We start from the raw sequence: 24,905 nt of genomic DNA on the forward strand, positions 1-24,905 counted from the left end.
GTTGGTTCAAAAAAACATTTATTCCCATCAGTGTGTATCGAGATCATCTAAAAAGTTTAACTGTACAGAGAAAAACGTCACCCCCAGTATTACTTCTTTGTATTTTTTGCATGATTTTGGCCCTTAACATTCTGCATCATGGGAGTAGTAAATATGGGGAGCAATGATCGAGAGATTCAGAAGAAAAATGAAGTGACAAGGAATTGAGGTTGAGGTGAAGTCACCAGAGAATGTGTCAAGCAGCGAATATGAGCAGACATGAATGATCACGTGTTAATTTTGATTCCCTTGGTGGTGCCACTTTGAACATTACTGTGGCCGTGCGCGCAGGACCAGGTTGTCTGGAGTAATCGGCGCTCTGCGTCCTCACTCAAAAGAACTCCCCGCACGATGAGAGCGCATATAAATAATGTCATGAAGGTTGAACCTGGGTCTTTTTATGAGCTTCCCCTTGGTGTGTCAGCTGAGAGCTTCTAGAGGAGACATCATCTTTCCAAGGGAGCCGGGCCCCTCTTAACTCCCCCTTAATTAGAATTAGAAACTGGGAGGAAGCTTTGGTTCATTTTGAGTTACAGGAGATCTTGTTTCATGTCTGCTCCTCCAGAGACAGCATGGACGTGAGGGTTACATGGTGAGGGTCCCACAGGACAGGTTAGTGCAGTCACAGAGGGGGACAGGGGCCCTCGGACCATTATAATTGAGGACCTCATTTTAGAAGAAAGAAAACTGAACTGCACGTGCAAAGATCATCACCAGAGTCCTTGGACAGGAGGAAAACTGGTCCCAAGACTGTAAAAGATTTTCTATAATTTTACTTTGAAAACATGCAAATGTTGAGGTGTGGAGCAAATTTAACTCAAGTGCCATTACAATGAGTGATTTGCTCTTAAAGGCTCTTCACCTCACCACACCTCCAGCCTTTTTCTACTTTCTCCTTAAAAAAATATACACAAAGCAGATTATCGCCTACTCTGTTCACCCACTGCAACACACACACGCACAAGCACACACACACACACACACACACACACACACACACACACACACACACACACACACACACAGAGTTTCTGACTTGTTTGTTGATATTATCCGATACACGCACTAATATGAGAACATCAGCACAACCAATATATTCCTCCTCCACCATTCTCTCAGTCTTAGTGTGCTAAACCTGAAAGCTGTGAGCCTCCGTCACGACTCAGACTGCAGAGAGCATGTACGCGTGGGTACACACACACACACACACACACACACACACACACACACACACACACACACACACACACACACACACACACACACACACACACAGATGCATAAACCTGATCATGTGATGCATAAACTCAAGCTAAATCAATAGCCATCATTCTGAACGTGTTAAAATATTTTAAGTTGTTTTTCCACAACTAAAACAATTACAAAAATGAGAAAAACATGCGAGTAGAAAGCTGAAGCATTGATATGTCCTCTATCTCCCTCTGCTGGACACAAAGTGTAAAAGCAGCACAAGTCAATTCCAGCTATCTGTAACGCTCTTAACTCTATAAAATATTCAGCAAAACACAAATACAAATCAAAACCCAGAATAAACCGGTAAATATTTTTATATGCATTGTGGGTGAGGTAAAAGCTGATGAAGCAAGCTTTCTAATAATAAAATTCCTAGAGGCTTGTGTCTTGTCTCTGAGTCTTTAATTCAGTCACAGGCCTCAGATCAGCGAGCTGACAGCTCGATTCCTCTGCAACGTTTAGATGGAGAATTAAATGGAAGGATGAACTGGTTTCTTGACATGTAATTAGCTAAAATACTTAAGGATCTCAGCACACAAGCAGGACTACTGGGGGAGTGGATTTAGGAGCATTTTAATGATTAATGAGCTCAGGCCATCCAGCTGCCTCCTCGTACTTAATAACCATCATTTCACTCTACAGAGGAAATATCAAATTAATGCATTCCATTGTGGAAAAAATTATTAAGCAAGAATTGACCTTAACTAATGGAAATAAACCTAAACAATCTAAATATGAAAATGTATGATTCATTGTCGTTATTTTTTAAAAATAATTATTATCTATGTCTCCTATTTAATCATTTAACTCTAAAAGTCCAGTAATTTCACAGAAATAAAAACTTTTGTATTTTTAAATTCATGTTTTCATAATTAAACTTTCTGGGAATTACTTGAGAAAATGTAAATAAGCCTCTTAGACAATCTTGAGACAGTAGCAGCCTCTTGTGTTCTGGAACAAGAACTGCACCTAGAAAATATGTGGATACTAAAAATGATGGTTTTAAAATAATATTCTACTATGCAGTATAATTAATAACATAACATTTTTTACTATAAACTGTGGTTTTGGAAATAAAAACGTCTCCTTGGAAGGTCTGTTAGTGCAGTAGCAGACTGGGAATCTTGTTGGGTTTTTGCTGATAATGGTGCATTCACAGACCAAAATGTTCAAGGGACATTTGAGCTTCAGATCCGCCAACATCTGACTACACCAATCGAGTAGGTGACTCTCTATTTCAAAGAAGGTAAACATCTTTTTAACTCAAAAGACAGTGAGATTGATTTTCTCCATTTTTTAGTTGTAATAAAACATGTCTGCCTCTGGAAATATCCAAAAACAAGTTCTAAAACTTTATTTTAAAACAAAACATTCCACCGCCACACTACAATAAGGCTCTCCATTTAAATGGCTAATAAAACATGTATTGATATGTTATTAATTAATTATTTTTTTTACTTTAATAGGCGGCAATAACTGACTGGTTTCTTGCAAAATAGAGAGCGAAATCCAGGGGCGTGTCCAGGAATCTAATTGCCACCTCAGGTGCCACCCCACTGAGTTCCATTTAAACCCCAAAACAGTAGGTGGCAACATGCACTTTTAACATTGGTTTCGAGCCCCGACTAACAAAACATCTTCGTATTATAATTACTATTATTATTCATTAGTCTTTCACATTGACATCAATAGTATTTAGAGTCCGGGTCCCAGTCCCACTACAGTCCAGTTGGTGGCAGTAATGCACCAAGAAGTGGCTCGCTAACCACCACAAAACAGCACAAAGTAGAAGAACAGAGAGAAAATGGCCACAGCACAGTGTGGAACTCATATTCACTAGAATGCAAGAAAAGGGTTAAAAACAGTAACCTCTGGAGCCACCCATGCATACACAATTGTCCCACCTGGGTCACCCCATTTTAAAAGGTCTGGGCACGCCACTGGCCAAACACGTTCTTTTTTTTTCACCCTTAATGAGTGCATAATAAACACTTATTAATGGTTTATAAAGTGTTACAGATTAATTCATATCACGTCTATGAACTATTTATTAGCCATTTATCAGGGTTTTACTCCCTGTTTTGTTTTCTTTTGTTTGTTTTTTTATTCTGCCCTTTAACTTGTTCTGGAGTGAAGTTGGACATCAGGACCTCCAGCAGTCCAGACCCGTCGCTGACAGCAGCATGACCTGGTCACCTTTGACCTCAGCTGAGTGGAGTCTGAGCTACAACATCTAAGGAGTCCCACAAAGTGCACGGGATGGAATTACAAGGGATTTCCATCAAAACGGATTCATGTAGAAATCATAATAAAATCCAGCCATACAGTCAGACCAAACCCACAGAATTCTGTAGATTATTACTGATTTATTTGGACCCTCATCTTTGAATCCGATCTTTTAGGCACAAACAGATCTAGGCTGATCCAGAAACAGCCCACAGGAATTACTAGAAATAATAATGAAAGTCTGCGGCTGGCAGAATGGCCGTGTGTGTGATGATGCTGGGTGTGCTTATCCGTCTCTAAAAGACTTCCTAAAGCGTGTCACAGTCTGGGAAACTTTCTGATCAAAAGGAGGCAGAGAAGACGAGGAGGAGGAGGAGGAGATCAGTCTGATGTCCTGAAGTTGCCTCCATGTCATCTTAAGAGACAGATAAACAGACAGCTGTCCAAAGATTAATTACACACCAGAGGTAAATAATCGGAGTCATGTCCGACTGCAGCGGCGCGTCGCCGTCCCACAACTCAGTTTTCTGCTGCTCTCAGTTTTACTTCTCAGAGAACCAACAGCCACACGTCTTGTTCAAAACTACAATCAGCCACCTGAAACTGAGTCAGCAGGGGAGATGTCGATATATAATGGAACCTTTAACAGCATTTACGAACATCAGGAAGGGGATGTGGGCTAATGTCATGATAATGTTTTCACACAAAACCAAGGGAACACCCAAACATCAACCAAGATCAGCAGGAAATATATTTTTGATTTCCCACTTTTAACAGCAAACACCAAAAATGATCATTAATGGTCTTTTGACTGGTTTTCTCCAAAAAGCTGTGGAAAAGCTCATTCAGAACGCTGCTGCTAAAGTCTTAAAAAGAACCAAGAGAGCCGAGCACATCACTCCTGTTCTTAAATCTCTACACTGGCTACCAGTAAACTACAGAATTAATTTCAAAGTGCTTCTACTAGTTTATAAATCACTCAGTGGCACGGGGCCAGAATATATGCTGGATTTCCTTAAGATATGCAGTCCGGGCCAAAGTTTGGACACACCTTTCTCATACAATGTGTTTTCTTGATTTTCATGACCATTCACATTGGGAGATTCTCACTGAAGGCATCAAAACTATGAATGAACACATGAGGAGTTATGTACTTAACCAAAAAAGGGGAAATAACCGAAAACATGTTTTATATTCTACTTTCTTCAAAAAAAGCCACTCTTTGCTCTGATTACTGCTTTGCACACACGTGGCATTCTATTGATGGGCTTCAATAGGTAGTCCTTCAAGACTGTTGGAAATCCATTTCAGGTGACTACCTCTTGAAGCTCAAGCTCCCAAAGTAAATGGTCCTGAAAATAAAGACAACACATTGAATGAGACAGGCGTGTCCAAACTTTTGGCCCGGGCTGTATATCCTTAGGTAACAGTCAGCTGACAGAACCAGAACCAAACCAGCTGAAGCTGCTTTCAGCTACTATACTGCACACAGATGGAGTCAGCTTCGACATGACTTCAAATGTGCTCCAACTCTAGTAACTTTTAAATCAAAGTTGAAAACTCTCATGTGCTCATCAGCCTTTGAATGACTTGTTCTTATACTGCACCTTCTGCACAATAACTCCTCACTTTTTAACTTTTCCTTTTTCTTCTTAATTGTTTAATCTAAATTTAATTGATGTGTATTTTTATTCTTCTTTCACATTGATTTTAATGTTCTTGCCATTTATGCTAATTGGAAAGCACACTGAATTGCCTCTGTGTATGAAATGTGCCAGAGAGAAACATGGTGTCTAATATGGAATCCCACAAAGATGATGTACCCGCTAAGTACTTTAGACCCAATTTTTATGGTTATGTGTTACAAAGCTGCTGCAGCGTCATGAATGTCCTGTTTTTGACCTAAAGGCCATGATCTGCTGCGTCTGCTCGAGCAGAGACATAAAGTCTCTGACACAGGCCTTATCTACATGAGATATTGGCCAAGGTCTTTCATGCACTCTGCACATCTGAACTGCTACACCTCTGTCAAGACGAAGACGAAGAACTATTTTGATGAATACATAATCAACTACTTAGTTACTATCAATAATAATGTGAGCCCAATGTTCAATCAATCTGTGAAATGACAATGTTATTACTTGATATTATAATCCTGTGATCAGCAGTATTTTACAAGTTATTATAATCCTGGACATTTGCACTAGACACTAATGACACAGAGTAATGCTAAAGTCACACGACACATTTCCTTTTGTCTGATCCAATCAGAACCTTCGTTTCTGGCTAGGCGTGGTTTTCTGTGGTGTTTGTATAAACCCTCTTTTGCATGTCAAACTCTGATTCGCCAGCAAACCAAAATATGACAATTATAAAAACTATTCCATGTCGCCTTTTCTTTAGTTCAAAGCGTTCTAGAGAAGTGTCGGACAGGCCATCCGGACTTCCTCTTCAGCCGAAAGAACCTCAACAAGCTGGATAAAATCTGTTGCAAGTTACACCTGAGCGCAACGGTTCCTTCAGAATAAAAGCTGGACCTCATGACCCCTTCAGGGTCTCGGAGACGCCAGTGATAACCCGTCGTGACCTGGAAGCATTCCAAGACCAGTTTGGTCGGCACCGCTGCTTTTCTACCGGCTTCGGTACCAAGGAGGGTCCAGGAGGACCTCGACATTCTGGATCTAATCGGAGGATTCCCCTGGGGTACGTAGACCGACAGATGGCGTTTCATGTGTGTTTTAAACCTCCAACTGTAGTTTAGAGCGAAACATTCACTCCCACTCAGAACTAACTGCTTCTCCGGATCCGCTGGTTCTGATAACCACATTCCACACACACACCATCATTCATCACTTCTCACTCCACCTTAGTTCCATCAGTACACAGAGTGTTTAAAGTTAGTCTTGTTTAAATTGTGTAGAAATAAATTTCTTAACTATTTCAAACCCGACTCTCTCTCTTTCCTTGGAGTTAATACGAAGTGTCGCTTAATCCCTGCAATAAAAAGTTCCGATCTTCTGGTTAAAATAGTCAAAGATCCATCAGATTGATATTTCATATTTCTATGGAATCTCACATTTTATGGTTCATAAGTAAGATGTAGACACCCATTCTTTACAATGCCAATATCTTTTAACGATTGGATGCAATTTTATTCTTTTTCAACGTTTCGATGGATATTTGCAGAGATTAAAGGTAAAAACTATACATTGTCACTTTAAATCTCTCAGCAACAATAAATAAAAGTATAATATGTTCACAATGTTTTCTATTTTGATTAATTATTATTAGGTTCTTTTGTTCAGGTACAAAAGATTAGTTATGTTTAAAAAGTTCATTTTGAAGATGTAATAAACCAGAGAAAATAACTAATAATCAAAATATGTTAACAGAAAAAGAATAAATGAAAGAAAAAATAAACCTTGAACTTAACAATCAATTTACATATGTGAATAGGAGAGGTAGGAAGTAAAAACGTATTTAACCCCTCTTACCTAATCAATAGAAATACTCATCTGGCTTTTAAGAAATACCAAAAATTTCATAATTTTAATAATAACATCAACATCATTCTTCATACAACTTCATACTACTACAATACCAGCTAGCCTTTACGTCAATAAAATTTACTAAATATATTAAAACAGAACCACGATCCCATTCCAAACAATAGGCAGTGCCTTGCTTCTGAAGCAAAGGCTTATGGGAGGTTTTGGAAAAATAAGCGATTTGCTGAGTTAGTTAAAAATGCTCAGTTAAAGTCATCATGACTGGGATCAGAAGAAAACTAATTAGTGCTACTATAATTGATAATATATTTACAAATAAAAAAGATGATGTATTGAGGAGTGGGGTATTGATAGCCGATATTAGTGATCATCTGCCTGTCTTTGCAGTACTGAAAAATAAACAACTGATAAAGCAAGAAACCTTGTTAAATTACAAACGAGATAGATCATTTAGAGCATGGGAAGCGCTAAAGAAGGATCTTGAAATGCAGAATTGGGAGGAAGTATATGTAAAGGATGTCAACACTGCATATAAGTCCTTCATGAAAAAATTGATGAAATTATATAATAATAACTGTAAATTATTCAAAAGTAGTGGTAAAAGGGTAGATCAACCATGGATGACTAAAGGAATAAGAAATGCATGTGCAAAAAAAAAACCAGCTGTATAGGAATTTTTTTAAATCACAGACAAAAGTAACAGAAGACCGATATAAAAAATACAAAAATAAATTAATAGCAATAATTAGGAAAAGGAAAAAAGATTATTATGGTGAATTATTGGAAAAGAATAAGGCTAATACAAAGGCTACATGGAGAATAATAAATAGTGTGACGAACAGAAATAAAACTATATCTAAGGTACCAAATTACTTTGTCAAGGACAATGTCGACATTTATGATGTAAAAGAAATCTCTAATGAATTCAATGATTTTTTTGTAAATGTAGGGAGGAGTTTGATGGGTCATGACACTTTAATTGAAGACAATTTGAATACAGTAGTAAATAATGTCAGTAGTATTTTCCTTGGCAAAGTAGAAAAAGAGGAAATACGAGAAATTGTAAAAAACTGTGGAAATAAGCGATCAACTGATTGTGAAGATTTGGACATGGTGACTGTAAAGACCATAACAGAATTTGTTATTGATCCTTTTACTTATATATGTAATTTGTCACTTTCTACTGGAGTCTTCCCTGATGCTATGAAAATAGCAAAAGTGGTTCCACTGTTTAAGAATGGTGATATACATAATTTCACAAATTATAGGCCAGTGTCACTACTTCCACAGTTTTCCAAAATACTAGAAAAAGTCTTTGCATCACGGTTGGATAAATTTATTGAAAAGAATATGATTTTACATAATGAACAGTATGGATTCAGGACCCAACATTCAACAACAATGGCAATAATGTATTTAACAGAGAAAATATCTGAAGCGATAGACAATAGAGAATACTTTATTAGTGTTTTCATTGACTTAAAGAAAGCTTTTGACGTTATCGATCATTCAAGGTTACTGCAAAAATTATATCAGTATGGAATACGAGGGGTTGCTCATCAATGGGTTAGAAGTTATTTAGATAAAAGAAAGCAATATGTTCAGATAAATGGCATTACATCAGAGCTACGAAATATTGCTTATGGAGTGCCACAAGGGTCGGTCCTTGGACCAAAATTGTTCAACCTGTATATCAATGATTTGGTAAATGTGTCTGACAAACTAGGTTCTGTTTTGTTTGCAGATGATACAACACTGTTTTATTCAGGGTCTGATATAAATGAAGTAACTCATGTGATAAATATTGAACTGATAAAAGTTAAAAACTGGTTTGATATAAATAAATTAACACTTAATCTTAAAAAAACTAATTTCATTCTATTTAATGACAAAGAAAATATAGACGTAATATTAGAAATAGATAACATGGAAATTCAAAGGGTAAAAGAAATCAAATTTTTGGGAGTAATGATTGATGAAGCTCTAAGCTGGAAATCACATATAGGCTATATAAAAGGTAAAGTGGCCAAAGCCATTGCAGTATTATATAGCGTAAAGTTTCTACTTAATAGTGAAGGATTGTTATTACTATACAATGCACTGAATCTGCCATACTTAAATTACTGTGTAGAAATCTGGGGAACTGCATATAGAACATATACACAACCTTTGTTTGTTTTGCAGAAAAGAGCAATGAGAATTATAGACAACACTCATAGTACAGCTCCATCTAACCCATTATTCATAAAATATAAAGTAATTAAATTTCATGATTTGGTCATCTGGAGAATATTGCATATAATGTATAAAGCAAATAAAGGTACATTGCCAAAGAATATTCAGCATATATTTGAAAAGAGAGATAGCAGTTATTCGTTGAAGGGATTTGAAATCTTCAAAAAACCTAGATTTAGAACAAGAATTAAGGAAATGAGCATATCTGTGAATGGTGTGAAGTTGTGGAATTGCCTGGACAGAGAATGGAAAGAGTCAAGAACTCTAAAAGTGTTAAGTCTACACATTAAATCACGTGTGTTAAGTGGATATGACAACGGACAATTGATGTGGACATAATAATTAACAAACGTGAACAGTTACGGGACTGAAAGAACTGGTGAGGGACTGCACAAATATAAATTGATATTTAAGTTTAAAAAGGGGGCAGAAATAATAAGATTTTTCTTCTATCTGCTCCCTTTCATTCAAATATATATTGTGTTTTTATGAATATTGTTTAGTATCTGTTGTGTTGTTTTTTTATTGAATGAAATAAAAATAATAAAAAAAATAAAATAAAAAATTATTCAAATATATATTATCACTGAGTGGTCTTCAACTTATTTTCAGCAATTGCATTTTCTAAAGTGGCCACATGGGGATCCCACAGGTCCAGCCTAGAGAGACCTCACAGCCGAAAGCAGCAGCCGAGTGTTTAACATAAGGTGTCGAAGATCTTAGACATTACTTTACAGTTTCTTATCAAGACCTGAAGAGGCACTGTTAATCCCCCCACCTCCCATGAAGTTGTGGTGCTTAAAGTCTGACACGTCATCTCTGGTTTGTTTGTTGTTTTCTTTCAAAAATCCTTGCCTGTTTAAAATTCAATGCCAAAATGTCCTTTCAAAAAGTCTACATTCAGAGGAACAAGTTGTCATCAGGACAGTTTGAGCTGCCCTGGAAAAGTACGCTTCTGGGAGCCAAACGTCCCCAGCCGACTCCGGCTCCGAGAGGTGATTTTGGGAGACAGACGACAAAGTTGAGTGAGACTTGGAGGAAGAGAGATCTAAATCAATGCCATCCACTAGAAGTCAGTGCCAAGAAAGACTGATGATGATGATGATGATGATGATGTGTGTGTGTGTGTGTGTGTGTGTGTGTGTGTGTGTGTGTGTGTGTGTGTGTGTGTGTCATTGTATGTGTTTATGCGTGCATGCATGTGTGTGCATGTGTGCACGTGTGTATATGTGTGTGTGCATGCATGTGTATGCATGTGTGCATGTTTATATGTGTGTGCCTGTGTGCATGTGTGTGTGCATGTGTGCACGTGTGTAAATGTGTGTGTGTGTGTGCATGCATGTGTATGCATGTGTGCATGTTTATATGTGTGTGCCTGCATGCATGTGTGTGTGCATGTGTGCACCTGTGTAAATGTGTGTGTGTGTGTGTGTGCATGCATGTGTATGCATGTGTGCATGTTTATATGTGTGTGCCTGTGTGCATGTGTGTTTGTGAGTGTGTGTGCAGACACATATCAATCAGCACTTGTGAGTATTTTTGCTTTGACCATTTTTATCCCGGATCCATGTCAGTCCCGATGTGATACACACCGAGTCCAAATCAAATTCTACTTGAAAATAAATGAGTATCGATCACAGTGTCTGACTTGAATTCTTTCTCATATTAATAAAATTTTCAGTGGCTCTAGCAGTCAATGTGTGTGTCAGTTTAGAGAAAAATGTAGCTCAGCAGGTCTGAAACTAATTCATGTTTTGCAACATCAAGTAGCAGATGACTAATTTAGTTTATCTGTATTTTTTGACAAAAAAATTTTTTACAACACTAAATTCCTCTCACATTTAACCATTTCAGGTGTTTTATTCTTGACACTTTTTAGTTCCTTCCAGAATTAATCATTTCAGGGCTCTGTCACTTTAAGAAAACAAGCTGAAGCTAGCTGCACCCAGCCATCCCATGATAGGCTGCTACAAGCTGAGAAGCTGATATCTGGGAGGTTGATTCGCTGCTCCTCCAGCTGCAGCTATATCTTGCTTATGAGAGACGGTTCTATTCTACTTTCCCTGTTTGTGACATCACAAACGGATACTTCTTGAAACAGCTTGTTTTAGGCACATGATTCCTAAAACCAAATACTGGCAGAAAATGGATGGCCATTTTTTTCATGTTTGGGGTGTTTATACAGGCAGTAGGGACCCACAGTGCAGCACTAAAGGATGCATAATATGTCCCCTTTAATAGGGCTCATTGGAGGATTCTGGACCTTCTCCATGTCTGAGCACTGGACCTCATTTATTCTCATACAAGACAGCCGACCATCCTGGAGCTCGCCCAGTACCATTAATACACTCTGCAATAAAATGCTTTCCCAAATTAGCAGCTCTTTGCATGTCACGACCTTATTCAATACAGGCACAGCTTTGCGTTTTTCACCCCTGAAGCAAGGACTGGGTGACCCCGTCAATTCACAACCTCCATTTTTAGGATACACACACACAGCAAAGCTACAAAAATATCCACCTTCGGGCGTAAACTTGCATTCAAAAAAATTAAAAAATAACCACCAGAAAACACCGTAAGAGACACAGCTTTTTAAACCTTGTTCAATATGTGACCTTAAGTCTGCAGATTCTAGATCCGCAAAACCTGCTCAGGCTAAATGCTGACAGCAACAGATCCAAGCTTACCTGCTCCATCACTGTTCAGCGTTTTCACCTGCAGGCAGTGAGCACTCACACCTGTTGCACACACGTACCGCTGGCATAGCAGCATGCAGCACTGGCTCACCAGAAGCAAAGAGTGTACACCCCACCTGTAACTGCTTATGAACCCTCAGTGTCTGGGGTTTAAACACTACAGCCTCCTCAGTCTTCATTGCTCCTGCCATCTGCCTCAGTCCAAACCTCAATTGCCTCAGCTCCGTCAGCTCCCTTCACACCCGAGTCCTCCTACATGCCCCAAGATCTGCTCCTCCTGCCCCCCTGCCGTATCCCTCGCTGCAGCTGCAACCGTAACCCTGGCTCTGCACCCACTGCCGTTATTGGCCGAGACACTTAACAGATCAGATTTCCTTTTTCTGTCTGCCAGCTGGTGGGAGAAAGTGTGCGACTGCTATCACTGACCCACTGACACATGCACCAGCACTAAAAATCACCCAGCATGTCACGCTAATTGCCAAGTGGTGTCGACTATAACAGACATTTTTGTTACAACTTCGAAATGCACTGTAGTTAGAATCGTTTCTGTCTGACTGAACGGCCACAGCCAAAACAGGTCGGTGCCGTTTCGCCTCCTTGACAAACATCACCTGAAATCTGCAGTCCTGCAGATATTCCGGTGCACGTTTCTGATGTGATGTAAGTGGAGGTATTTTCAGTGCACCTATAAAGAGTTTTACAGCAGCAAGCCGCTCTGCAGCTAAAAATATCACCGCCTCCCCACATAACCACCCACAAAATGTAAACCTACAGCAAACAGAAAATACCCTTGGGTTGTTTGACTTGGGAAACAACCAGTAAGTAAACTGCACTGGAAGTAGTAAAGACTGGATGATGTAAATACATTTAACCAGTAAAATATAGCTTCTTAGACCAACTCTGCAGATGATCAATTGTGACAAATGTACAAATTCAAATGTTTCATATATTTCTAAAGACAAACATAAGAACTCAGCTATTGTATCTCATTCCTGTGTTGTTTTGATGTCCCTGTAATTATTTAAAAGCCAGCTTTCCACATAAAGCCATAAGTAAGCCACATATTCTGTGATTGTTAAACTTCTTCAGACATCACTGCCCTCTGCTGATTCATCTGAGCAAAACCAGTAGATTAACTCATAAAAAGACAATATCCCTTATAATATTATCTTATTACTTTAATCCTGCTGCTAAATCCTCACAATTCCTTCATTTTCCCCTTGCTTCACTGATTGTTAATTAATCTGTGTGATTCTATATTAAATCATTTCATAAACCTCAAAAATCAAATATTTTGTGGTAAAAAGAGAAAAGGCTAAATAAAATGATACCCTCGTACTGCTGATGCAGCTAGTTCTGTGATTGTGGCTACGTGAACAGCGTCAGACATTTATCAAATGGCTTCAGACGTCAGACCAGAGGAAAACGCATCAGGTTTCATTCAAAAACCCATCACACCTGTGACAAAACAGCCATATGAAAAACAACCTCAGACATCACAACCTCAGGAAAAATGGCATAAGGAAAATAATGTGTAGTTAAAGCGCCTCAGAGGGAAGCATCCTGCAGGTGGTGCTGTAGCTCTGCCATGGAAAAACTGTTGTCAAAATACATCATCAACGTGAGACAAAGGCAACAACACCACGGTAAGTTTCGTTAGTTCTCCTTCTTCTTTGTAGTTTGCTTTAGTTATATTATATTAAAGCCACATTAAAGATGTTTTAACACTTAAAGTGATTGCTTTCAAACTGGTTTCAGTGGTTTTTCAGCCAAAAACATGACCAATTTCACACTGGACAGCCCTCTGTGGCCCTCTGCTGACCAGAAGCTGCACTTAACAGTTTCATGGATCAGTGGTGACAGGTATTTGTAGGAAGAATGTTATGTCTTTGGAAGCAAAGCAAAGTGTTGAAATCAGAGTGAACATCGGCGTGGCCTACAGTCATTTGAGGGAGCTAAAGGAGGCAAATTCATGAACTGATGGTGATCTGGACTTGTAAGTAACAGTATTTGTTTCTTCTTCAGTGTGGATCTTTTGACTTTACATAGCGTCAGTTGGTTCATGTTAACATTAGCTTTTTGTTAGCGTTAGCAACTGCGGGCTGGGGCAGGATTGTATTTGACAGTTGTAATTCCGATTTCAACCAGAAGGAGGAAAAAGCAGGAAACGTATTAAGTGTTGCTTTAAGTCTTATGTTCTTACGTCACGTCTTATGTTGATTCTGTATTTGGACAACAATTTGGCTGTGACCCAAGCTTCTCATTTCCTCTCTTCTTAGCTGTGCAATATTTTCCACATAATTTTGTGATTAAAAAATGCAACTATTTCAATTAAGTTCTTTAAAAAAAGTCATAGACAGCAGTGCCACCTGCAGGATGCTTTTCTCTAAAGCCTGAGTCATGCTTCTCCGTCTCCTGGAGAGTGTTGCAACGCAATTCCCCTCCAGGACATTAGAGGGCGTAACGCTGTTCTGTGGTATCCTGTCCTGTATCCAGTCCAAGATAGTGTGTTTATCTTGTTTTGTTTTTTGTATATTAGAGACTTTTTAACACGGACAAATTTGTCTCTCATCCTCCTCCACCTCTTCATGCGCTCGCCACCTCTAAACCCACGTTTCCTGTCATTTCTGTCCACAAATAAAACACTTGCTACGTATCTTTTGACTCCTTCAGTCACGGGGGACTTAAACGTTCATATTTTTAGTTTTTTCGCGAGGTATTCTTCAAGCTTCTCCGTGTCTGCCGCTAGTTATCCTCGGCTCTTTTTATGTTTTTGAGGGCGCAATGGTGGCGGTGTAGACGACAGCAGTGCCCTGACCAATCACAAGCTTGCGTTCTGCGTCTCGACGGACGGATGTTTAGAAAAGAGAGCTCGACTCGGTACGTCCTTGCGGGGCTCTCCAGCAGCCCCCGCAAGGACGGATAATGGCGTTGCGTGTCTCCGCACTGACGCAGAAGCATGACTCAGGCTTAAGTCTCCTCCATCAGAAAACATTTTGTTTAATGGCGGTTTTCTTTAGTCACTTTTGTCTGACGCCGGTTTGTTCTGAGGCCTTTTTTCTGACGTGTACTCAAGAGTCTGATGGGTTTTTTACGAGTGAAACCTATGCTTTGCCCTCTATGTGGTCTGACATCTGAGGCCATTTCATCGGATGTCTGATGATATTTTCCTGAGACCTGAGGGTGTCCTAAAATTGGCATCATATACTTGCTCAGTTGTAAGGTAAGACATCTCAACAGTGTGTAACTCTACAACAGCTAAACTCAATTTTGCCTAAAAAAGATCAACAGTAAAAATATTTTTAATTTACTTTGAGACTCTTCCTGCATACTTTCTGGTTAAAAACAGAGATGTTACCGGGTCATTTTGACAGATGCATTCATTTTACAGAACAAAACACAAAAGTTGAGGCAACAAAAAAAATCAAAACAGCTTAGTGAAGGAACACTATTGCTTTTGCAAAAGAAAAGAGGTTTGCTTTGTTCCTTTTTGATCTGTTGTTTTGAATAAAGTAAAAAATTATTAATGGAATACAAATATAATGGATGATAATCATTCCTTCTAAGCTTTCTGGGTCTAGCTTGCTGCTATTTGAGCAAAAAAAAAAAAAAAGGATATAAAATCACCAGAGCATGAAGGTCAAAAAGGCCGGTCATATTCATACAAAACAACTAATAAATAAAAAGACATGAGTTTGAATAGAAACAAAAAATATATTAGATGAGTTATCTTTTCTGCTTCCTTATTTATACGAACCACGAAATGTAATACTGGCCTTAGGCTGAGGAAACATGAGTGGCCAGGAACAAGCAGGTAGCATTAGCAGGCTCACAGCAATAGTACTAACACACACACACACACACACACACACACACACACACACACACACACACACACACACACACACACATCCATCAGCATGCACAGACTTGCATGGACATCCTCGGGGTCAATTACCTGCTCAGCTGTAAATGAGTCTACAATTTACTGGTGTCAAAGTAGAGGTGCAACACGAGCCTGACATTAATATTAGCCACTAAACCGACCCCTGCTGGTGTTAATGAATCCAGCACATCCACGCATGACTGCACTGATGGCAAACCAAGCCAAAAAATACATTGAAGAGGTTTTGCAAAGGGGTTGTCACAGTCAGCAAACTGAATATTTAACATTTTAACAGAGCCCAGAAATTAGGCACGTATAACACTCGCAGTGTTGGGCTAAATAGCAGGATTAGCATGTGTGCTAACGGCTTTTGAGCTGAAGGAGAGGAGAGAAAAGATCTCAGGGTCAAACAAATGTTCAGCTGGGATGAGCAGTCTGACAACAAGCCTTCTAAATAAACAATGAGGGCACGAGCCAGAGGGCGAGGGCAGCAACGCTTTCGGTGTGATGACCTTGCCAATCTCTGTAACTCTGCATCAGACATAATCACGCAATAATATCCACACGCGCGCACACACACACACGCACACACACACACTGACAGGTTAACATGAAAATCTAATATGTCAGCCGTTCACAGCACTCAGTTTCTGTACTTTGTGTAGTCGGGACAGGACAGCCTTGGAGGTCTGCGAGACTGGAGGCTTCCTTCATGCACACCTGATCTATGCACACACACACACACACACACACACACACACACACACACACACACACACACACACACACACACACACACACACAGAACAAAGAGCTGGAGGAGTCTGCCAGGCAGAAGAAACTATATGTCAATCAATCGTCACAGCACCCAGGAAACAAGGATATCAGGGTCGGTGAGGCACTTTAAATAACCCAGCCCATCTTTAAAGTCAGGTTTACACACATACACACACACACACACACACACACACACACACACACGCATACACACACACACACACACACACACACACGCATACATGCACAGATTTTTTCACGCGCTTCAGGAGGATATTGCCAATAATTACTAGAGAGTGAACGATGATTGTGACTTTTTGCATTTAACCATTTTGAGAGGTATCTTTGTGCATTGAATTACACTCACAATCCTGCTGAAACAAAATAATTCCATACAAACATCTACATCTAAATGATGGAAAAAACTGCACGAATGTGTTAATTTGCATCCGTTAAACTCTGCAGGTAAGAGCGGTCTGAAAGCTTTAGGAGCGAATCAACCCAGACTACTTTCTACATCGAACTGGCAGCTTCTACATTTGTATAAAAGTGTTTTCCAAAAATAACCAGTGAATTAATTCCAACCCAGTGCTCTTACGTCCATGTAAGAAAAACATGCTTGTCCTTAAACCATGTTGGTTTCTGCAGCTTTTGAAGACAAGCTCATCTGTGGTTATATTATTATACACTTGTTCATTCTACAGCAGAATGATGTATTGTTAACTGAAGCATTCATCCAAAGTCAAATGGGTTCGGACTTAATAGAAAATAGTTCCAGCAAAGAGAATTTCTACAGTTAAACCAGCTTTAATAAAAGTAAAATATAACCAGAAGGCATTAGACTAAAGATGACGTCTTTCTTCATCACTTCTGAGAGATCAGCTCTACATGCCCATCGTTTACAGTTTTAAAACAAAACAGCAACAAGGCTTGAGGCAAAAGTCAGGATAAGGTCAGCTCTTAGCAATGCTCCCTTTGGCAAATATCACAAGTCTTTGATTTATTTTCCCTTAATTTGAAAGTCTTTCCAGATACTTCCTGCTTTAGGCCGTTGGACAATAAGACATTTTTGTCCTTTTCAGAGATTTTTTTGTAATATTTTTTTAATTCACGAACTGTTAGAGTAGCAAACGTGTCCTCCAACAGTGTTTGGCAGATTTTAGTTTGTTTGGGATTCTCTTGTTTTAGTCTCTGTTGTTTATTGTTTACCCTTTTTATCCAAACTTCACTTCCTGAGACTCAAGCTTTCATTAGATGTAAATTTTACCTTTATTTTGGTGGTAAAAAAATTCCCTTTTAATTTAGGGTTATTACCTTATTACACAAAGAAAACAATGAGTACTTCAAAATGAGATAATTAATGTAACACTAAATAGTTTTATAAGCATTCACCAAGACCTTTAAAATTGCTCACCGTGATTGTTGAGTTAGAAATTTGACCAGTTTCATATTTGACACCACCCTGCGGCCCTCGGCTGACCAGATACTGCACTTAACAGTTTTGTGGAACAGGTAGGTGCTCTAAAGGGAGGCTCCATAGACATTAATACCTAGACGCCTCATTGGATGCTGGAGAGCGTAACAGAGTTGCCGCCATATTGGATGGGTTCCTCACTTCCCAAACACAACTTGAGTCAATGCAGAGTGAATAACTATGCCCATTTTTTGTACAGCCCATGGACGTAATTTTCACTTTAGAAGTGTGTGTGGGGGGGGGGGGGGGGGGGGGGGAGGGTATTTTTACAGTATGTTCTAATGGGAAACAGGCTTCAACACAAACGGCTGTTTTCCGCTTGGTCCTAGAGCTCAACCAATGTCAATTTAATATAGCGTAATATTGTTTTTGGATGGTAAAAAGTGCAGGGGTCAAAACTTGATTTTGGAAAAAGGGGGGGGGACATGTCCCCCCTGTCCCCCCCAAAATTACATCCATGGTACAGCCTACGGTTGTATAAACCAATGTACTTTTGAAAACAGATCACGTGGGATTACTTTTGACTTTCCTAGCTTACCTGTTGGGATTTTTTATATATTTTATTTTATTATATTTAAAATAAAATTATCATGCCATAATGTTTGATAATGTCATAATGTCGTGTTTGATTTTGTGAAAAAGCATATACATATTTTTTTTCTTTTTTGTGTGTGTAAAAACCTTCCTCAGTAGAAATAAATGCGCTGAGAGTGAATGGAGACCCATCCAAGATGGCGGCTGGCCAGTACGGCAGCTCTAATAGGCAGCGCCAGTCCACAGGGTGTTTACGTATATGATGTCTGTGGGAAGCTCTGTAATTGCTTTATGGCTGTTAGCTATTACGCTAGCGGTTAGCTTTTTAGTTCACTGATCGTAAAAAACACAAGAAGAAGAAAAAGAAGATGTTTGCTTTTCTGTTGTTATCATGGTGGATCCTGGAAGTAAAAGTAAGAGAGTAATGTCTTTGGCGGCAAAGGAAAGACCTAAAACCAGAGTGAACATTGGCGCGGCCTACACTAGCTTGAGGGAGCTAAAGGAGGATACAAAATCATGAACTGATAGTGACCTGGCTTTGTTGCTAATGAACTTATAAGTCATAATATTAATAATGGTTTTGTCCAACAGTGTGGATCTTTTCACTTTGTGGTTTATTTTAGTTTTAGTTGGCTCGCATTAATGTTAGCATGTTAGTGCTAGCTACAGCAGGCTGTAACAGGGTCGTTTAAAACAGTTGTAATTCCACCTTCAACCAGTAGGGTAGAGGAGCAGGAAATCAATCAGTAAAAAATTTAAAATCTTGTCTCCTTGAACATGAACAGGTCTGAGTGAAACAGGATCAAACCTTCCAGTACAAGAAGCCCATGTCCTTTCATGAGGACACGAGGTCCCATGAGGTTAAAATGAAGCGTAAAAGGTTTTCTTCTGATTTTTCTTTCATGAAGGTCATATTTGTGCTGGAAGCATGGTAGAAACATGCAGCAAGAAAATGTCTTTGTGATCTAACCTTTTGTGTATAATTGTTTAATATTACTGCTTTTTGGTAAATGTTTAGTGAAACAGCAAAGGAAAGGAGGCTGGAGCACCGAGGAGGGGACAGAAGGTTTGTTTCTGAAAGGCTCAGCTGGTTTGGGTCAGATGAAAATATTAAAATATGAAATAAAGGTTTCTTTTAATACCTGTGAACATCTTAAGAACTATTTTCTACAGAGTGCTGGCCTTCAGCAGAGCAGAGTCAGCTACCATGACAACATGGACTTCACCCTACAGCACCCATCATCATCATCATCATCATTATCATGAATATCATCATTATCAAAGGTGCTCCACATGGGAAGTGGAGAAACAAAGGAAACATGCCACCGCAGTTAACCATATCTTTGCTACAGAGGCTCATGCAGAAGAAAGAAAGGAGGAGGAGTGGAAGAGGAGGTCTAAGAAAAGACTTGGCACAGAGATGTGGTTATGTCATGTGTGGAGTCATTCTCTGTGTTTCTCCCTGTTCCACCTGAGATGCATGGCAGCAGGCAGAGAGAGGTGGGTACCAAAAACAGCTGAGCTGGGACCGATAGAAAGGAAAAGAGAAAGGAGGTGGGGGTTGAAAAGGTAAAGAGGAGGTCATACTTTGGGCAACGGTGTTTCAGATGACCGGACTTTCTGGGGAGATATCTGTGAAGAGAGCAAGAGAATTATTTTCTTGTTCCCCCCTCTTCAGAGATATCTCCTGTGGCATATTGCTGTTCTCTGAAACCCTTTCGGGTTGTCCTAATGCAGCCTGTAGCTACATGTTAGCGTGTTAGCGTTTTCTCTGTTTTGTATTAGAAAACACACATTTAGAAGCCAAAGAGCCCCGAGTTCGGGTCACAGGTGGATCTGTTAAATATCGCTCTGCTACAACCCAGAGAAAGGTGAACAGATGACGATGAAATTTGGAAAACCTCCAGGTAGGTCGCCATCATTAGTGGCTCGAATGTGACAAAGTGGTAAAAGCTAAGCATGAACAACAACACATCAGAGGAGACAAGAAAGAGGAGGAAACACACATTACAGAGACGTGACACAGAAACAGCAGGCAAACATGGTTTCAGATGAAAATGACCACAATCAGTGAAAACTAAACTAAACCGTACATGTGAGTACACATTCACCTGCTGACAGTAACAAGAAAAACCTTTGTTCTTTTGGCGGAAGCTTACAGCTGTGCTTTGTCATGAAGTAGTCCCAAGTCTAAAATGTCGCTTGTCATTTGTGTTTGTGCTACTTTTTATTTTCACATGCAGTCAAAAAGGGATTTTTAAAGACTGTTTTTCTCACAATGCTAAATGGTCCCATTCACTTACTTTGTTTTATGCTAAGTTAAAGATAAAGGAGTACAGCCAGGTCAGGAGAATGACTGGGCTGGTTAAAAATAGTTTTTTCCCACTTATCTAACAACACATTCTCACACCCTAAGCGTCGGAAACAAACGCTTGGTCAGCCACCCTCCACGTCAGACCCCAGACGCCAAAAGTGCCCATTTTCGTTACTTATGTGCGAAAAGGGGTTTTCCCCTTTTGTAACTGCAGATCCCAATGCAGCGTAAAACTGACGTGATGAGATACCCGCTGATGCGGCACCGAACCACCTCATTTAACCGCACCTAAACCTTAATGTTTCACTATTTATAACCTTCCCCTCACCCTCATCCTAACCTTAACCCTCTTGCTACCTAAAACGTTACTCTCACTGCGATCAAGCGTTTGTTTCCCCTGCATTCTGACTCTGACAGTCAGAGTCTGACTGTGAATTTTCGTATTTGCCGTCCAAGGGGAACGTTAGAACATACCATCTGGCGAGGGGGAGGTTACACATACCCTCTACTTTTAACCTCCACCTTGGTAGTTGAAACCTCCCCCTCGCGTTGGCTCGGTCCAAACTCGACCAATCACGAGGCTGCTCCCGCCGTTCACTTCATAGAGCCGGCTTTTAGAGCGATCGACACATCACTAACGTGTTCGCTGGCAAGATTGTTAAGGTTAGGATAGGGGTGAGGGGAAGGTTAAATAAGAGGATAAGGTTAAATAAGAGGATAAGGTTAAGGTGAGGTACAATGAGCTTGTTTGGTGCCATTGTAACGCTGCATTGGGATGCAACGGTAGCGGACATCCCATCGCTTCAGTTTTACGCTGCATTGGGATCTGCAGTCAAATAAGGGAAACACCCCTTTTCGCACATAAGTAACGAAAAAAGGCACTTTTGGCGTCAGGGGTCTGACGTGGAGGGTGGCTGACCAAGCGTTTGTTTTTGACGCACTGGGAGTGAGAACGTGTTGCATCTAAGTCTGGGAAATATGTCAACACTCATGATTTCATGTTTAGGTGGGATTTCCTTTCAATTGCACATTTCTTCATTAAAGTATCTTTCCGGAGTTTTCCCCTTACAGAAATTAGGTATGATTTTTCAAAATCCATAAATGCGATTGTCTCATCATGTACTGTATATAATGTAAGCGATAAGTCTTTTTTGTTTGCTATACGCACGCCCCCTGCCCCGCAGAGCTCCGTGCAATAGGAAACTGAGCGCCGACCAGAACTAACCAATAGCATTAGCCTTACGTGCTTCAAAATTTTATTTATTTATTTATTTATTTATTTGCTTCAAATTTAAGGAAGTACCTCGGCTGATGCAGAGTTGATGAACTTTTCACGGACCAGCAAGTCTTTAAAACATAAATATATGAGAACACAACATGACATGAGAATAATACTTGTAAAACAACGTTTTTTAGCTCTGTGTGTCGGCTACAGAAAAACCTAAATAAACAAGAAACGTGAAGTTGCCATCTTAAAAAAACGGAAGGAATGTGATATGCTCGTCAGCCACTAGATGGCGTCATTGGATAAGAGAAATACTCCGGAAAGAGACTTTGACAACATTTTCATGTTTAAGCTGAGATAGGAAGTGCAGATATAACGGCAACCTAGCAGTAAGGCTTACCGAAACTCAGATTTAGACAATAACAGCCTCATGTTACTCACAGCGTATTATGCTGTGTTATTTTAAATTTTCTTCATCTCACCATATGCTTGAAAGCGAACTTGCTGTTCCAACAACAAACTATCTTTTAAATATTCCTGCTGTTGCCATGGCAAAAAGAGGTATCGGGGCTTTGCTGGTTCCAGTTTTACAACTTAAATTGTAATCTCAGATTTATGGATTAAATATTTGCACATGTTCATATCGGTTTTTTTTGTCTTTTTACAAAATGGCAAAAAAACATTAACATGCAACATCAAACAACAATACCAAATGGCATGATTTTACAAAGTTACAAAGAAATTTTTTATTTTTTTTAACCAATTTGACAGAAGAAACCTGAGATACCGTTTTATCTAGAGTAAAATCTCTAAAAGGATGTCCTAATCTGTGAGTTTGGCACGAGGAAGTCATTCAGCTCGCCTATTACGGTAAAATAACTCTGAATGTGGGTGTAATTTCAAACATCTGAATGGTTAAAGTGGACAGATGGTAAGCAGAATTATCCATTTTGTCTCTGATGGGAGACTGTAGCAGGTGGGGAGCTAAGAAGTGAGAAACAAAACACTGAAGAGACCGACACCTACACAGAGTGAGGAGACAGAAAAGTAAAAGTGGAGAAAAGAAAAGGAAAACAGTTCAGAACAGGACTGTGAGTTGGGATGCGGATGATGTTAGAGAGGCGTTGTCCAGGCCAGATGGCTTTGTTGTGTTCAGGTTCTACCTTCATTGGTGCCAGCTGGATTGGGGTGATGTAGGAGGGGTCCACCATGGGCTTGGGCCGGTTGGCAGTGTCCGCCAGCAGGCTCTGCCATTGCTGCGGCAATCCGGTGAACTTCTGCTCCCGCGGGTCAAAGCCCGTGTGGACCCGGTGCTCAAAGTTGGACGGAGCTGAGATCTCCAACCGTTTCTTCTTCTTCCCAAACATCCTGGAAAACCCTGGCAAACCTGGGAACACAGAAGGAGACAGAGATTCAAACAGGAGTCCTGACTTCATGAAATAAGTTGAAGATGTGGTAATTAGCTTGGATTTGATGTAGCACCTTCTAGAGACTTAGAAACCCCCAAGGTGCTTTAAAACACAATCAGCCATTCACCCATTCACACACACATTCACACCCTGATGGTAATTAGCTATAATGTAGCCACAGCTGCTCTGGGGCGATGCTGGTGAGCACTGGCACCACCGGTCCTTCCGACCAACACCAGCAGGTCAGTTCACACTCAGTTCATCATTCTGAGCTCAGTTTTGGGATCCATCAGGATAAGTGGGAGCAGATAGTTTTTTTTATAAATGCATCCTCCTTTCTCAGCATGTTTGCTTCTATCCAAATATAAATATTGCTTTAAAGTGACAGTGTGTATTTTTCCTGGTGATGGGGCAGTAGATACCTAAATCGTTGCAAGAAAACAGAATTTTTGTGTTGGAGTAAGACCTTACCAACGGATGCCCATTAGAGTCAAAAAGCCCTGGGGAGTGCAAACTTTTGCAAAAATAGCAAGCACATCAGACTCCCTTTCATTACCAGCAAAATCCTTTTGAGCTCCAGGGGGCACGTCAGAGCCTCCCTAGTCCGACACAAATCAGGTCTAAAATACATGGGAGCGGGTCTAAGTCTCTGGATGACGCCGTATTAGATGCCATGTTTCTTTCTATGGGAGCCCATGAGGACAAAATGCATTTACTGATTTGTAACAAATGGTTACAAAACTTTCACCATTTTTAAATGTGTAAAACAACAATATTGCACGTACACATACACAAACTATTGCAAGAGCCTTAACTAGAGCTCAGTCAGTTTGTGTAATTTCCTCCAATGGTTTACAAAAAAAACTAACACACATATATATATTTATATATATATATACGTGTTTGAAGCCATTGTGCAATGGAACGCTGGCAACAGAGCTCTGCCTAATCAACACGCTCCAAATCAGTCATTTGTTATTCTCCCAATGAAGTACTAACCAAAACCTCATGCTTTATGCAAAACATTAAATGATTTTCAGCATACCAATCTTAACAGAAAACATGAAAGCCCCAAAAAACTGCACATAAAATATATTTAAAAAACGATTTTCACTTTTCACTTAGAGCAGTGGTTCCCAAACTTTTCAGCCTGACCAACAGACGTTCCTTCGTATTTTTACCTTATTCAGAAATTTTCATTGTATTTGAAAAGTTTTTATTTGTATATAAATATAAATATATAAAGCTCTTTTTAAATTTTATATTTTACTTTGTTATGATTATGTGGCACACTATGACTTCCATATAGAACACATCGGCATCTGCC

The 24,905-nt window shown here is 39.6% G+C and overlaps 1 protein-coding gene across 4 annotated transcripts in view; it reads right to left on the minus strand.

The window, feature by feature from the left end:
* Positions 1 to 24,905, minus strand: part of pak5 (p21 protein (Cdc42/Rac)-activated kinase 5) — a 99,870-nt gene that overhangs the window by 30,681 nt on the left and 44,284 nt on the right. For 2 of the 4 annotated variants that reach the window (XM_015948141.3, XM_070545096.1), the window contains exons 2-3: positions 23,333 to 23,556; positions 20,218 to 20,262 (exon numbers count right to left, since the gene is read on the minus strand). In XM_015948141.3, the coding sequence (XP_015803627.3) occupies positions 20,218 to 20,262; positions 23,333 to 23,536 (249 nt within the window). In that variant the 5' untranslated portion in view covers positions 23,537 to 23,556. Of the gene's footprint in view, positions 1 to 12,075; positions 13,441 to 20,217; positions 20,263 to 23,332; positions 23,557 to 24,905 lie in introns of those variants that run through there. The other 2 variants (XM_015948143.3, XM_015948144.3) reach the window with 2 other exon arrangements.

The sequence above is a fragment of the Nothobranchius furzeri genome, chromosome 2 (assembly GCF_043380555.1).
Source record: "Nothobranchius furzeri strain GRZ-AD chromosome 2, NfurGRZ-RIMD1, whole genome shotgun sequence".
Lineage (NCBI taxonomy): Eukaryota > Metazoa > Chordata > Actinopteri > Cyprinodontiformes > Nothobranchiidae > Nothobranchius > Nothobranchius furzeri.